Source organism: Bos taurus, chromosome 25 (genome assembly GCF_002263795.3).
Source record: "Bos taurus isolate L1 Dominette 01449 registration number 42190680 breed Hereford chromosome 25, ARS-UCD2.0, whole genome shotgun sequence".
NCBI lineage: Eukaryota > Metazoa > Chordata > Mammalia > Artiodactyla > Bovidae > Bos > Bos taurus.
This window is the reverse complement of record NC_037352.1, coordinates 21,168,591-21,182,998: the sequence shown is the minus strand read 5'-3', so window position 1 is coordinate 21,182,998 and position 14,408 is coordinate 21,168,591. Positions and strand designations below refer to the sequence as shown.

Sequence of the window (14,408 nt, the reverse complement as noted above, 5' to 3'; positions counted from 1 at the left end):
CTGACTTCTCTTTTGAACGGATTATAACATCTGCTTGGTTCCCTCATTTAATTAGTATTTTACTTAACATGTGTTCATTTTATAATATATGAGAATCATGACTTTATTTTGTGGGATGGTGGCGATTATCCTTTGACACAATGAGTAAGTGCCTAGCACGCTCATGGTGTAATATATTATGGAGAAAATAAAGCAGAGTATAGAGGTAGGTGGTGGTCCAGAAAGACCGTCCGGAATAAAAATGCTAGAGAATTCATTATCTGGGACTCAAATTAACGGGGCGTCGTCTGTTTTATCTGGCAAGCCTTGCGAGGTTGACTTGACGAATTCTGATCTGGTTGCGGGTCTGGATAACCAGCCCGCGAGGCCGCCTAGCGCTGAGAAGAAGGCTCTCGGCGAGGCTGAGGCCACCTGCCCGGGTCTGCGCGTAGGCGGGACATGATCGGTGGGCGTGGTCACACCGGCCCCGCCCCGTCACGCGCCGGCGCTCGCCTGCCGCGTCGGCAGCCCCGGAACGCTGCAGACGCCGGCGGCTGAAGCGCAGGGGCGGCCGCGGCCTCGGCGGCGGGGGCTGGGCCCATGGCGACGGCGACGGCGGTGGCGGCTGGGGCCGGCGCCGCGGCGGGAGCTGAGTCGGCCGAGGGTCCCCGGGTGCCGACAGTGGCGCTGGAGCTGTGGCTCAGTGAGTAGCCGGGGCTGCCTCTCGGCTCGGGCGCAGCGCTCCACGTGAGGCCTCGCTTCCCGCCTCCCCGGGCCTTTCTTCTGAGGCTGGCGGGTGGGCAGGTGGCCGCGGGAAGGCTGGTGCCCGAGGAGGCAGGCAGGGCCCGGCACGGGTGGGAGGATCTCCTCGGCGGGCCTGGAGAGGAACCCCAGGAATCTGCCGCGGCTGCGGACCCGAGGCTGGGTGCTCTGCGCCCCCCTGCCCCCATCGCGGTGCATAAACACTGTTAACAACATAATGGCTACGGTTTATTGAGCTTCGCTTTTATGCCAAACACTGCTAAAGGGCATTTCAGCCACAGTTAATCCTTATTACGACCCCTAGAGACAGCTTCGGTTACTAACCTCGTTTTAGAGAAGGGCACTTTTAGAGTTAGCTGTGCAACACACCCATCCTCTGGGAAAGAACTCTTTCTGGCTCCCGACTTTAATGTCAAAAGAAGCCCTTTAAACCTTTTGTGCGAGTTCCTTCTGGCCAGACTTTTGTTATTGTCTCATGTAAGACTCATGGCAGTCCTAGGGGTAGTTACTGTCCCTGCGTTACCGATTGGGTTCTTGAAATTCCAAGAGAACAAAGCATATACTCCTTGTATTGGGCTCTACTGGGTGCTGGGAGTACTAAGATGCGTAAGGCAGAGCCCTTGCTCTCAAAGATATATTTAAGTAGGTGATAGAAGCCGATAGGAGCAGCACTTTGCTACGTTAAGGCAAATGGGAGGGATACTGGGCTTGTTTAAGGGACAGTGGTGGGAGTTGGTTTGTTTACGAGGGGATTGTCTCAGGGGACATAGCATTTGAGTGAACAATGGAGGCGACAGCATTTCAGATGCAGGAAACTGCATGAGCAAAAGCTGGGGGAAAGGAGAGTGCGGAGCATTCTGGGAAGAAGGAAGTCTGCTGCAGGAGTGCAAAGCCTAAAGAGACTGCATGGCTAACTCGGGCGAGATCTTAAAGGGTCCTGTGGGCTGCAGAAAGGAGTTCAGAGTTTATCCTTGATGTAGTCGGGGAGATGTCAGAGCCAGAAACTCTGATCAAGTGTGCATTCGTGCTCAGTCTTGTCTCACTCTTTGAGCGGCCCCGTGGACTGTAGCCCGCCAGGCTCCTCTGTCCATGGGATTTCCCAGGCAAGAATTCTGGAGTGGGTTGCTATTTCCTACTCCAGGGGATCTTTCTGACTGCCTCCTGCACGAGCAGGCGGATTGTTTACCGCTGTGCCCCCTGGGAAGCCCCTCTGATCAAGTACCTCTGTTAAAAGCATCACTTGCCACTGTGTGAAGAGCTGAATTGGTTAGGGATGGTAGAGTCCAGGCAGAGAGTAGATGAAAAGCTCTTCTGGTAGTGTGTCAGGACTGAAGTACAAAGGTATTGGGATGGAGAGTAGAAATAATTAGCTAGTTCGATCAGCAGCCTTACTGCATTAGAATAGAGGCAAGGGACCAGAGGGATCTAGGTTGGATTGCAGGTTTCAGGCTCAGGTAACTGGTTACAGATGCTTCACTTGTGGAGTTTGAGGGGCTTGTGGCACAAAGAGAAGCTCTCTGGGCAGTTGGTTTGACTCCAGAGAGTCAACTTGAGACCTTCAGTTCATTAGCAGTGAGCTTGTCTGTGCACATTAGGAAGAACAGTTTGCACATGGAACATGGAGAATCTCAACATGGAAGAAGCAGGGTTGTCGGGCGTGGGTGCTGGAGTGGGGTGCTGAGAGAGAAGGTGGAGCCTACAGGCTGCTGGGAGGGGGTGAGCTGCAGGTCTGTAAGGAAGGTGTAGTTGGAAGGTGGTTTTGCTGCTGAGAAAGAGAGAAGGAGGATGGGGGAACTTTGAATTTGGCAACTGAAAGATTACTGAATTATCTCAGGGTTAAACGCTGGGGACAGAAAGAAGGTGGTTAACTAGGAGGCAGTGGAGTTGCAAAAGTCAAGTGGGCTGGGTTAGAGACCAGCCAACCACTGACCCAGGTGGGGGAGAAAAAGGGAACCAAGACTGTTTAGGAGGGGATCCTTAAGCTCCAGCTGTTTTAGGCTATTGTGGTCCCAAAGTTCTGAGATCTTCCAGTCGTTCGGGTAGGGCTAGAACCTATCCCAACAGCACAGACCCCCTTCCCAGTCCAGCAACCAAAAATGCCTCCAAATGTGCCCTGGGACAGAGGGCCCACCTTTTCCCCTCTGCACCTGAGATCCTCTGAGTTTGGGCTTTGGAGTGCTGAATGGACTTCAGAAATGTATCTTGTAGTCTTTGTGGTTGTGTGGTTTCCAGCTCCCTGCCCCTGCCTGCCATAGGAGCAGAGAAAGTAAACTGTTGAACCAGACTTGTGGGGGCTGGGGCCCAGTGGAGGTGGTACGTGGATGGACGTGTGCTAGAGAGGCTGGTGGTGGGGCAAGGACTGGAGTGTAGTTGAAGGAAAGTCCCTGAGTCTATGCTGGGTGGAGAAGGAAGTCACTCCAGGGGCACGTGAAGACCCCAGAGCTCATCTCACTGACGGATCTTACCTCAGCAAGCAAGGCAGCTGTGTCCCTAAGGCTGGAATGTAATAGCATGCCCCACTGGGGCTCAGATGGTAAAGAATCTGCCTGCAGTGCATAAGACCCAGGTTTGACCCCTGGGTCAGAAAGATCCCCTGGAAAAGGAAATGGCAACCCACTCCAATATTCTTGCCTAGAGAATCCCATGGAGAGAGGACACTGATGGGAGACAGTTCATGGGGTCTTAAAGAGTTGGACTCGACTGAGCGACTGGCACCTTGGGGTTGTGAGGATCAGGGGAGTTCTTGCGTCTCAAGCACACGGAACAGTGCCTGGGCACGATGCTAGCTATTATCATCACTAGTCTTCTTAGTAGAGAGTGGCAGAAACAAACTCATACTGTTTGCCAGAAAAGGAAAAACATTGGACCTAGAATTGGGAAGGAGTAGTTCCCCAAAGGAACGCCAGGAACCTGTTTCACCAGAAGCTCAAGCTTTAAAAATACAAGTAGCAGCTTCTGGACTTTTTGCAGGCCCCCCCCCCCCCTGCCCCCTACCACTTAGTTTATTTTGGGCGTTGTTCCACATGACTGCATTTAGAGCTGCCTCCTCTTTGTTAATGAAAAGCCTCCTGTGCCTGGTGGCATGGGGTGCTATACTCGATTTAACCAGCGGAGTCTCGAGCTATTAACAGCATCGCTGGGGCCTCTTGGTCTCAGCTCTGCTAGTGCTGCCAGGGAGGCACTAGCTTAGTTGGATGCTCTGTGATCTTCTTCCATCTGCTTGGACCGACTCCCAAGTGATAAGTCCTGTCCTCCAGCCTCACTTTTCTGCCTCCCTCTGGATTTCGATCTATTTATATTCTCCCAGCTTCTCTGGAACTGAGCTGATTCTTTATCTTGGACCCATCATTCCTATGCTGGATCTTGGCCTTTCAGCACTGCTTGATGTCTGGGTTGGTGTGTATCTGCCCCACGCAGTGCATACTCACTGCCACAGGATTGAGTTCTAAGTGTTCTCAAGGTGACTGCTTCCCCACAGCCCCAGGGCTCCCCTGACTAGCACGGGCTGCTCTTAACACCAGGGTCATGACCCTGGGGGTGGGGTGGTGGCTGATGTGAGATGATTTAGCTTTCGAATTAGTCACTGTTAGATGAACCATTCAGGGAATTCCCTGGCGGTCCAGTGGTTGGGATTTAGTGCTTTCCCTGCTGTGACCTGGGTTTAGTTCCTGGTCAGGGAACTAAGATTCTGCAGACTCGCACCAGGCCCCCTAACCACGCCCCACTACCCTGGGGGAAGGGGAAAAAAAAAGCCATTTCACTCACAGCTGGAGGGCTTGGCTGTCTTCCTTTTTTCTTTTTTTTTTTTTAATTTAAAAAATTTTTAAAATCCTCTGGGAATTATTGTCTCTGGACCTGCTCAAGGCCACTGAAACAGCTTGGCAGGATGGGATTAGGTGTTTGGAGACCCAGTTATTTCAGAACTGGAGTAGCCATCTCCTGGTGTCAGCAGTATGTCCAGCCAACTGGTCAGACTTCGAATAGTGAAAGATGAATCATTCATTCATTAGCAGATATCCTTGCTGATGACTGTCTAGGTGCTGGAGGGTGGGAAGGTGAATGAAACAGGCCTCCTTCCTGCCTTAGGGAGCTGATAACTTAGTGGCAAAAAGGTCAAAGAACCTAGTTCCCGAAAGAGGCCCTGTCTTTGTCAGAGAACTGAAGACTTACATTTGGGCCCTGGAATTGGTCAGACCTGAGATTTTTTTGTCATTTTCCAGTTTTGTGACTGGGCAGATTTCTTCATCTATAAAATGCTGAGCTAACATTAGTATCAGCTTCAGTTTTCTGAGGATTACAGGAAAGGGATGCTAGGAAAGCACTCAGCGTCATGTCTGACACAAAGCAAGTTCTTAAAAAAAAAGGGGGCTGGGCAGCAGCTATGACTTTTATTGCTGTTATTTGGGAGCTGTGAAAAACCTGGAGGGAATCCTTATGATATAGATATAGCAAATAAAAAAACTTACTTTTTGGATCTTTTTGCTGCTTTGCCCTGGTTATGGGTTTAGAACATTATGCTTGTAGAGTTTTTTTTTTTTTTTTCCCTTCCTTTCTTTGGAAAACCTGGTGACTTGGTGGTAGGGGAGGAGGGAGAGAGCTGGACTCTGCTTGATGAACAGGGTCCTGCCTGCTCTTCTCTGCTGCTGGGTCATAGAGCACGGGTCCCCAAACCCCGGGCCACAAACCGGTACCTGTCAGGTTGCAGCAAGTAAGGAATTAGGCTGCATAGCAGGAGGTGAGCAGCGGGTGAATGAGCGAAGCTTCATCTGTTAATATATTTACAGCCGCTCCCCATCATTATTACTGCTTGAGCTCCACCTCCTGTTGGATTAGTGGTGGCATTAGATTCTCATATGAGAGCAGACGGTAAAGGTAATGTGAATTATCCTGAAACCACCTCCCCCACCCCACCCCCTCCTCGTCTGTGGAAAAATTATTTTCCATGAAACTGGCCCCTGGTGTCCAAAAGGTTGGGGAACTGCTGTCACAGAGTCATGTGTTGAGGTCTGAAAGTCTTTTAGGTATCAAGCTTGACCTTGTCGTGAACTGAAGCTTTATGAAGTTTTAGTGATACAGAAAGAAGTAGTTCAGATGAGTTGGATCTCCTTTTTTCATTACTTTTTATTGGAGTATCGTTGCTTTACAGTGTTATGTTAGTTTCTGCTGTACAGCAAAGTGAGTCAGTTATGCATATACATATATCCGCTTTTTTTTAGATTTCCTTCCCCTTTAGGTCACCACAGAGCATTGAGTGGAGGTCCCTGTAGAGTCAAGTATCACTGCTTTCAGTTTACTTCCTGAGTAATTCTTTTGTGCCTGTGCCTAAGGCACTGTACCAAGCATTGTAGGGAACATAGTGCTTCTGCCTTAGTTTTGAACAGACTTTGGAAGTTTAAGTGTACTAAGTTGTATACATATTTTTAAAGGAAAACACAAAGACTGTTACAAGATCGTCTGTCTTTTATTGATTACTTAATGTTTGCGGCTATACTGAGTATTTCAGACACTGTGTTTTTTTAAGATTCACTTATTTGTTTGCACTGGATCTTTGGTGCTTACAGGCTTTCTCTAGTTGTGGCAAGTGGGAGCTAGTCTGGTCGCGGTGCACGGACCTCTCATCGCAGTGGCTTCTCTTGTTGGGGCATGGGCTCAAGGTGCACAGGCTTCGGTAGTAGCAGGATGTGGACTCAGTGGTTGTAGTTCACAGACAGATGGAGTCCTAACCAGTAGACCACCAGGGAAGCCTTAGACAGTATCTTTTGAGAATCTCATGACTATCCCACAAGGAAGGTACCGTTTTCCTTATTTTATAGTTGAGGAAACTGGGGCTCTGAGAGTCCAATGACATGTAACTAATAAAGGATGGAGCTGGAGATCCCTATCCTAAAAGAGCAGGTGGGATGTGGGTCTTCTGAGATGGAAGAGATGGCTTCTGTTTTGTGGGGGTGGGTGATTAAGAAAGTCCTTATGAAGTGGCATTTGAATTGGGATTCGAAGGGTGAATAGCATTTTGAGAGGTGGAACATAGAGAAAGAGCTTTGAGGAGGAAAAAGGTGAGGAGCATGGGGAAACTGATAACCTGATTCCTTTGCTCTTCTTTGTTGTCTCTGTTCACTTAGGTGGGGGCTGATGGGTGGGAAGGTGGGGGATTGAGGACCTGTCCTTTGAATCTCATTGTTGAGCTAGGGGCATGCGACTTCCACATGACATAAAAGTGACTGCCATCTGGAAAGTTAAATTCCGGTTGACTGTGGAGTCTTTTTTGTTTTTAATTATTTATTAATTTTTGGCTGCGCTGGGTCTTCATTGCTACATGAGCACTTTCACCAGTTGCGGTGAGTGGGGGCTACTCTTCAGTTGCAGCGCGCAGACTTCTCATTGCGGTGACTTCTCTCGTTGCAGAGAACAGGCTTTAAGTACGTGGGCTTCAGTAGTTGTGGTTCCTGGGCTCTAGAGCACAGGCTCAGTAGTTGCTAAGACTTAGTTGCACAGGCTTAGTTGCTTGGCAGCACGTGGGATCTTCCTGGACCAGGGATCAAACCTGTTTCCCCTGCACTGGGAGGTGGATTCTTAACCACTGGACCACCAGGAAAGCCCCTGTAGACTCTTAAGTAATCAGAAGGGAGGAGAATTAGTCGGAGCTGGAGCAGTGGAGGCGGCTTTTGGGAGCAGATGGAAATTCAGAATGACCTTGAGAATGGATAGAGAAGAGAGAAGCGGACGTTCAAGCCAAAGGAGTAGTGTCAGAAGTATGACCATAAGAATTACTTGCAGAGTTTGAAAGAGCTTCTCTGTCAGGACCAGTAAAAAGTTTCATTGGAAAGGCGGATAGTCCAGGATAAGCTGGACAGAGGGCAGTAGGGGAAATGTTATGAAAGAGCAGGACAAAGACAGTCTCGGCAACTACTTTATGAGAATGTGGCTTGTTTCAGTTGAAAGGCCAGGCCTGTGGAATGGTCATCCTTGCTGGGACAGGGATTCTAGGCGGCAGCAGTGGTAGGGGAAGAAGCTGCTACCATCTAGCACCAGGAAAGAGTCCACAAAGATTGCAGGAAGTCAGGGATTGCCCCACCCCTCGGTGGAGCGTGGGCTCACATTAGGCCTTCTGACAAGCCCCCTGTCTCCAGGTGTTGCCTGCTCTGGGCTGTGCCCTGGTACCCTTCATGCCGCACGTCCTCAGATCACATACAAATACAAATGTTCCGGCGGGGAGGCCCTAGTGTGACTGGATCTGGGCTCCTTGGGCATATGTGTATGGTAGCAGAGAGAAACGGCATTCTGAGGAGTGACGGCAGGGAGGTCCTCTTGTTAGACAGCATAAGCCACTGACGTGGAGAAGCTGCTTAGGTGGGACAGAGGATTTCAGTAAGCAGAGGCTCAGGTTTCGGCCTGGTACTTCGGGGACATAATGGGAGCTGTTCAGGACTTCACTGTAAGTTCTGGTCTTCCTGTCACATGGCTGAGAAGCTTCCAGGTTCTTGGTGGTCCCTGGTGGTCCAGTGGTTAAGAATCCGCCTGCCAGTACAGAGAACTTGAGTTCAATCCTTGCTCCAGAAAGATTCCACATGCCGTGGAGCAACCAAGCCCACAAGCTGCAACTTGAGAAAGCCCAGTGCAGCCAAAAAAATGAAAACACAAAATAAAAAAGAAGCTTGCAGGTTGTGGCCTATGCGTAGATGCTGGCCTGTACCCATCCTTGTTGCAGGGCCACGGTGGGGGGTCGGCACAGGCATGAAGAAGGTGCACATAAGCCAACCCCTGCACTAGGGATGGAGCCCCTTTCAGGGTAGTACCTGGTTAACCAGGTTGCTTGTTCATGCAGTCAGCAGTCCCTGAGTCATGGGCCATACCCGTGCCTGAGTGATGAGCACGGTCGACCCCCAACCCTGCCGGTTGTCTGTGTGCTGCGTCCCATCCTCAGGAGGTGTGATACACTCAGTCCTTGGCTGTTGTCCTGTATTGAGGGGTGGAGATGTGGAGTGGTGTGTATGTTTCCCTTTATTATACTTCAGTTCTACTTTTTATTTCCTTGACAGATAAAGCCACAGACCCAAGCATGTCAGAACAGGATTGGTCAGCTATCCAGAATTTCTGTGACCAAGTGAACACTGATCCCAACGGGTAAGGTGATGTCACACACATGTCCAACTTCTACAGGCACCTCAGACTATGCGTGCCTGCCTGTGCTTCTCAGGATTGTTTTACGTAGCTTAGGCTTTGTTTCCTTTTTTTCCTCCCTCCATGATCTACTGAGTATGTTATTTTTCTAGAAATAGCAAATTCATGTAGTTTTCTTAAAAAAAAAAAAAGTTTGTAACTGGCAATTATTTTAAAATTTTTAACTAATTTTTATGAAACACTACTGCTGAGGAGCTCTCTGAATGTTAGGGATAGAATGTAACTAGTGTACACAGTAATGTGAAAGATCAGTGTGTTCTTCTTAAAAAATGTTTTTTTATTTGCAGATTATACTATATTTAGCAGCATGTTGCTGAATGTCCATTTCAGAGCCACAGCAGATGCTTTTGTTGTTGTTGTTTCGTCACTAAGTTGTGTCTGACTCTTTTTTGACCCCAAGTAGCCCACCAGGCTCCTCTGTCTATAGGATTTCCCAGGCAAGAATACTGGAGGGGATTGCCATTTTTTTCTCCAGGGGATCTTCCCAACCCACAGATTAAACCTATGTCTCCTGCATTGGCACCCCACTCCAGTACCCTTGCCTGGAGAATCCCATGGACAGAGAGCCTGGTGGGCTGCATTCCATGGGGTTGCGAAGAGTCGGACATGACAGAGCGACTTCACTTTTCCTTTCATGCATTGAAGAAGGAAATGGCAACCCACTCAAGTGTTCTTTCCTGGAGAATCCCGGGGACAGGGGAGCCTGGTGGGCTGCCATCTATGGGGTCACACAGAGTCGGACATGACTGAAGTGACTTAGCAGCAGCAGCAGCTCCTGCACTGCAGGCGAATTCTTAACTACTGAGCCACCAGGGAAGCTTGTTGAGCTAATTTAAATACAGTCTTTTTTTAAGAAAAAGCAGAGGAAGAGAGGTTAAGATTTCATTGAATTTGATTTCTGAAGTGTCTGAATGGGAACTTTCTTCCCCGCCTGTTCTTTGGCCGTGAAGCACGGTCTGCAGGATCTCAGTTCCCCAACCAGGTATCAAACTGCCTCCTGCAGTAGAGGTGTGGTGTCTTCCACACTGGACCGCCAGGGAAGTCCCCTGGATGGGAACTTGAGGAATGAGTCAGTTATCCAGATATTTCATCTCCATGTTGCTGAATATTCGTTTTGAAAGGAACAAGAAGTTTGATCACATTTTGTGCTCCAGGGTTGACTGAGTAGTTCTCAAATAACAAATAAGGTCTGTGCTGCTCTAGACCAAGTTACATACAGGTCTGGGAGCTGTAAGGGTGGGTGGACTGGGGAGAGGATGGTGTGTTCTGGAAGCGTAGCTGTGAGATGTGGGGGCAGCTGGGAGCCGACCTCCTTCGGGGGCTCGTGCATGGTCGTGTGCAGTCACATCCTACTTCTGCTCTGGGACCCAAGCTCCTGGGGGAGAGGGGACTTGACCGAGCATGCTCAGCCAGACCGGTTGGTGTGTTCCTCTCCGCCCAGAGTCTTTGTTTTCCCTTAGCTCAACCTATGCGCCCTGGCTGCTGGCCCACAAGATCCAGTCTCCACAAGAGAAAGAAGCTCTTTATGCCTTAACAGTGAGTTTGTCTTGCCCCTTGCCCCTTAGCCTGTCCCAAGGCTAGCATTTCAGTGTGGGAAACAGCCTCTGAGCGGTTCACCTTCCCTGGCCTTCAGAAGGCAGGCTAGAGGGAGTTCTGGGCTCAGATTGCCCCATTGTAGATCTGTTCCTGGAGAGTAGCATTGAGCCTGCCTTGCAGGAAGGAAAGGAAGGCTTTATTTCCTCTTGCCCTTGTTAGACCAGGGCTGGCAAGGTCAAGTGCCCACAGGGCCAGACTGGTAGCATAAGTGAGTGAGCCATCTACGGGAGGAACCAGAGAACCAGAGAGACCACGTCCAGTCTAAAGAGGGCAGCTGCACAGCAGGACCTGCTGGCTATTGCCAGGGATGAGTTTGGGCCGAGTGTTGCTAGAACTTCCTGTTTAAGAGAAACTGGAAATCCAGATGAAGTCTCAGGATTTTTCAGTATCAGTGACTGATTTGAAATGTTAATGGTGTGGACCAAAGAAAACGTTTACGGGCTCAATTTGTCACTTGAAGGCCAGCAGGTTTGATAGTTTTTGGGTATTCCATGTATGATTCCTGCCTCTGAGGAGAAAGAAGGAAGTGATTCTCTGACCAGTTTCACCTGCCCAGAGGGTCTCCATAAAAGGTGGGGTGACCTCAAAGTCTCCCACCGAGTGGTTTCCTGGACACAAACCTGTCAGTTACAACAAGAGCAAACAAATGGTTTTTTACTTAATCTGAAAGTCTCATCCTTTCTCCCAAACTTTAGTGACCTCAGCCTTGAGCCATGGTTCCAACCAATACTTACCAGGTTTGGGACGAGCTGTGGGGCCAATGGCTTCACCTTCTCATGGGGGTCCTTTGTCTGTGCAGGTGCTGGAAACGTGTGTGAACCACTGTGGGGAGAAGTTCCACAACGAGGTGGCCAAGTTCCGCTTCCTGAACGAGCTCATCAAAGTGCTGTCCCCAAAGGTGAGCGCCCAGGGCCTGGCCCTTCTCTGTGCCACTCACGGTGGGTGTCCCTAAGACCTTACAGGTTAAGAGCTCAGTCCTACCTAGACTACATCCACTTCAGACACCCGTCATGAGTCTCGGGGATCCCCAGGCTATTGCACTTCTGCCCGACCAGCTACTAGTTCAGAGGTTCCTTTGACCCCCTCTGCCAGGTTGCCTAATTCAGTGGATAGAAAGATTCACAGAACACAGAAAAGCACTATACTTAATAATATCCTTTTATTTTAAAGGGCATAAATGAGATACATAGTTCCAATCCTCTGATCACATGGTCAGCCCCTCCCTTGAAGCCAGGTGTCCACCAGGAATGTTCAGCATAAACTTGGGTATGGTCCCTGGGGAGACTTGTAAATAACAAAGACCTTCTTATCACTTGGGACTTCCGTGGTGGCTCAGACGGTTAAGCGTCTGTCTACAATGTGGGAGACCCGGGTTCGATTCCTGGGTCGGGAAGATCCCCTGGAGGAGGAAATGGCAATCCACTCCAGTACTGTTGCCTGGAAAATCCCGTGGACAGAGGAGCCTGGTAGGCTACAGTCCATGGGGTCGCAAAGAGTCGAACACGACTGAGTGACTTCACTTCACTTCACTTCCTATCACTTAGGAAATTCCAAAGGTCTTTGAAGTTCTGTGCCAGGAGGAACTGAGGAGAAAGGTCAAATATTTTGGAATTGTATCTACCACATATATATTAGATATATAATTTCCAAAATTCTTTTATTTATGAGGATTAATAAATCCTTTTATTTATTTTAAGAGGATCTTTTAGTAGTAGTATTGATTTTAGACCATGCTGTGTCTTGGTTGCGGCAAGCAGGGGCTCCTCTCTACTTGCAGTGTGTGCACGTCTCCCTGTGGGGCTTCTCTCGTTGCGGACCACGGGCCCTAGGGCGCACAGACTTCAGAAGTTGCATCGTGTGAGCTCAGTCATTGGCGGCTCACAGGCTTAGTTGCCCCATGGTATGTGGGATCTTCCCCGAGCAGGGATCAAACCTGTGTCCCTGCATTGGCAGGCTGATTCTTAACCACTGGACCACCAGGGTTAAAAGAGGATCTTTTAAGAAATAATGATTCAAAACATTTGAGTTTCAGCAATTCCTTTCACTTTACCTTATTTTCGTTCCCAATATATTTTTATTCTACACTCCAAAAAAATGAGTGCCCCCAGTGGCTCTAACCTAGGCCAGTACATGGTGGGATTGAATTTTCGTGGCTTTGGAGGTTGACTCCTTGAAACTCAGAGAGTGCTGGGCTCGGGTGCCAGATGATTTGTCCTCTCGCTGTGCCTGCCCTCTCAACCAGCCTTGAGCAGCTTGCTTCTCAGCTGCCATCTCTTCAGTGATCCTGTGGGCTGGGCAGTCTACTAATGAAACTGCCCAACTCAGATGGGATTTGAACCCAGCCAAAACTTAGATTGAGACTTGAACCTGTGGGCTGGGATTAAAACCCACTATCTCTCTCTCTTTTTTTTTTATTTTTAAATTTGACTGCACCAGATCTTAGTTGCAGCATGTGGAATCTAGTCCCTGCCTAGGGATCAGACTCAGGCCCCTTGCACTGGGAGCATGGAGTCTTAGCTGCCGGACCACCAAAGAAGTCCCCCCTGTTTTAATTAAAATCAGGACTTACTGAAGCTCAGGTTCTTTTTGTTTTGTTTTGTTTTAATTTTTTAATTAACACCTAAAACATTTTGTATTGAGGTATACCCAATTAACAATGTTGTGATAGTCTCAGGTGAATAGCAAAGGGACTCAGCTATACATATACATGCGTCCATTCTCCCCCGAAACCCCACTCTCATCCGAGCTGCCACATGACATTGTGAAGCTCAGGTTCTTTATGTCTCAGCACAGAAGGGATTCAGCAAGAGGCAGAATATACATAAGTAGATTTATTAATACAGAATGCTTGTGAGGGTTCAAGTGGGCAGGCAAGGGGGCTCTGTCCTGAGAACTAAGTGAGAAAACAGATTTGTTTGTAGAGAGATACATTCCATAGATAGAATGTAGGCTGTGTCAGAAGATGAGAGTGGCCCTGAAATATGGGGTGTTAGTTTTTGTGGCCTCAGTAATTTCATAGGGTAACAAGTGGGAGGATTAGTCCTACTATTTTATGAAAGACGGGGTGGAGATTCCAGGAATTGGGCCACTATTCTCTTTTTGGCCTTTCATGGTCAGGCTTGGGACTGTCATGGCTGTGTGTGTCTTTAGCTGATGTATTGCAGTGAGTGTGTAATGAGGTTCAAGGTCTACTAGAAATCGAATCGCACCACCATCTTGCACCTATTTGGTTCTGACTAGTTTCTGTTGTATCCTCAACATCTGTGTCATTCTTTGAACGTTATGACCTCTAGCCCTTTCTTCTGTCTCACTAAGGCCCTTCAGCTCAGTAATTCCCTTTCCTTTTTATCTTTAGTACCTAGGCTCCTGGACTACAGAAAAAGTTAAGGGAAGAATCATTGAAATACTCTTCAGTTGGACAGTCTGGTTTCCAGAGGACATCAAGATCCGAGATGCTTATCAGATGCTAAAGAAACAAGGTCTGACTGCGCTGCCTTCCCTTCCCACAGTGATTGTTCCTTCTTGCTTTTCTGTACAGTTTGTCATTTTTGGGTGAAAGCTGGAGATCTTGTGTCCAGTAGACACAGTAATCGAGGCTGAAGCAAGTAATTTCAGTCCCTGAAAGTGGGCAGACCTTTCCTTCTGGTTAGCAGGAATTGGGGGCTTCCCTGATAGCTCAGTTGGTAAAGAATCCGCCTTCAGTGCAGGAGATCCCAGTTTGATTCCTGGGTCAGGAAAATCTGCTGGAGAAGGATAGTCTACCCACTCCAGTGTCCTTGGGCTTCCCTTGTTGCTCAGCTGGTGAAGAATTCAGCAGGAGTTGAGCTGGGTTTGAGATGGTTGTTGCTGTAGTTACCCTTACTATACCAGGTTTCAGATTCCTCTGGTGTTGG

General features: G+C 48.7%; 1 protein-coding gene across 1 annotated transcript in view; it reads left to right on the top strand.

The window, feature by feature from the left end:
* The first annotated feature begins 519 nt into the window (after window positions 1-519).
* Window positions 520-14,408, top strand: part of GGA2 (golgi associated, gamma adaptin ear containing, ARF binding protein 2) — a 29,481-nt gene continuing 15,592 nt past the window's right edge. Inside the window, exons 1-5 of the mRNA XM_024985420.2 lie at window positions 520-682; window positions 8,778-8,862; window positions 10,380-10,455; window positions 11,315-11,413; window positions 13,871-13,994. Coding sequence (XP_024841188.1) covers window positions 580-682; window positions 8,778-8,862; window positions 10,380-10,455; window positions 11,315-11,413; window positions 13,871-13,994 — 487 coding nt within the window. The 5' untranslated portion in view covers window positions 520-579. The remainder of the gene's footprint in view (window positions 683-8,777; window positions 8,863-10,379; window positions 10,456-11,314; window positions 11,414-13,870; window positions 13,995-14,408) is intronic.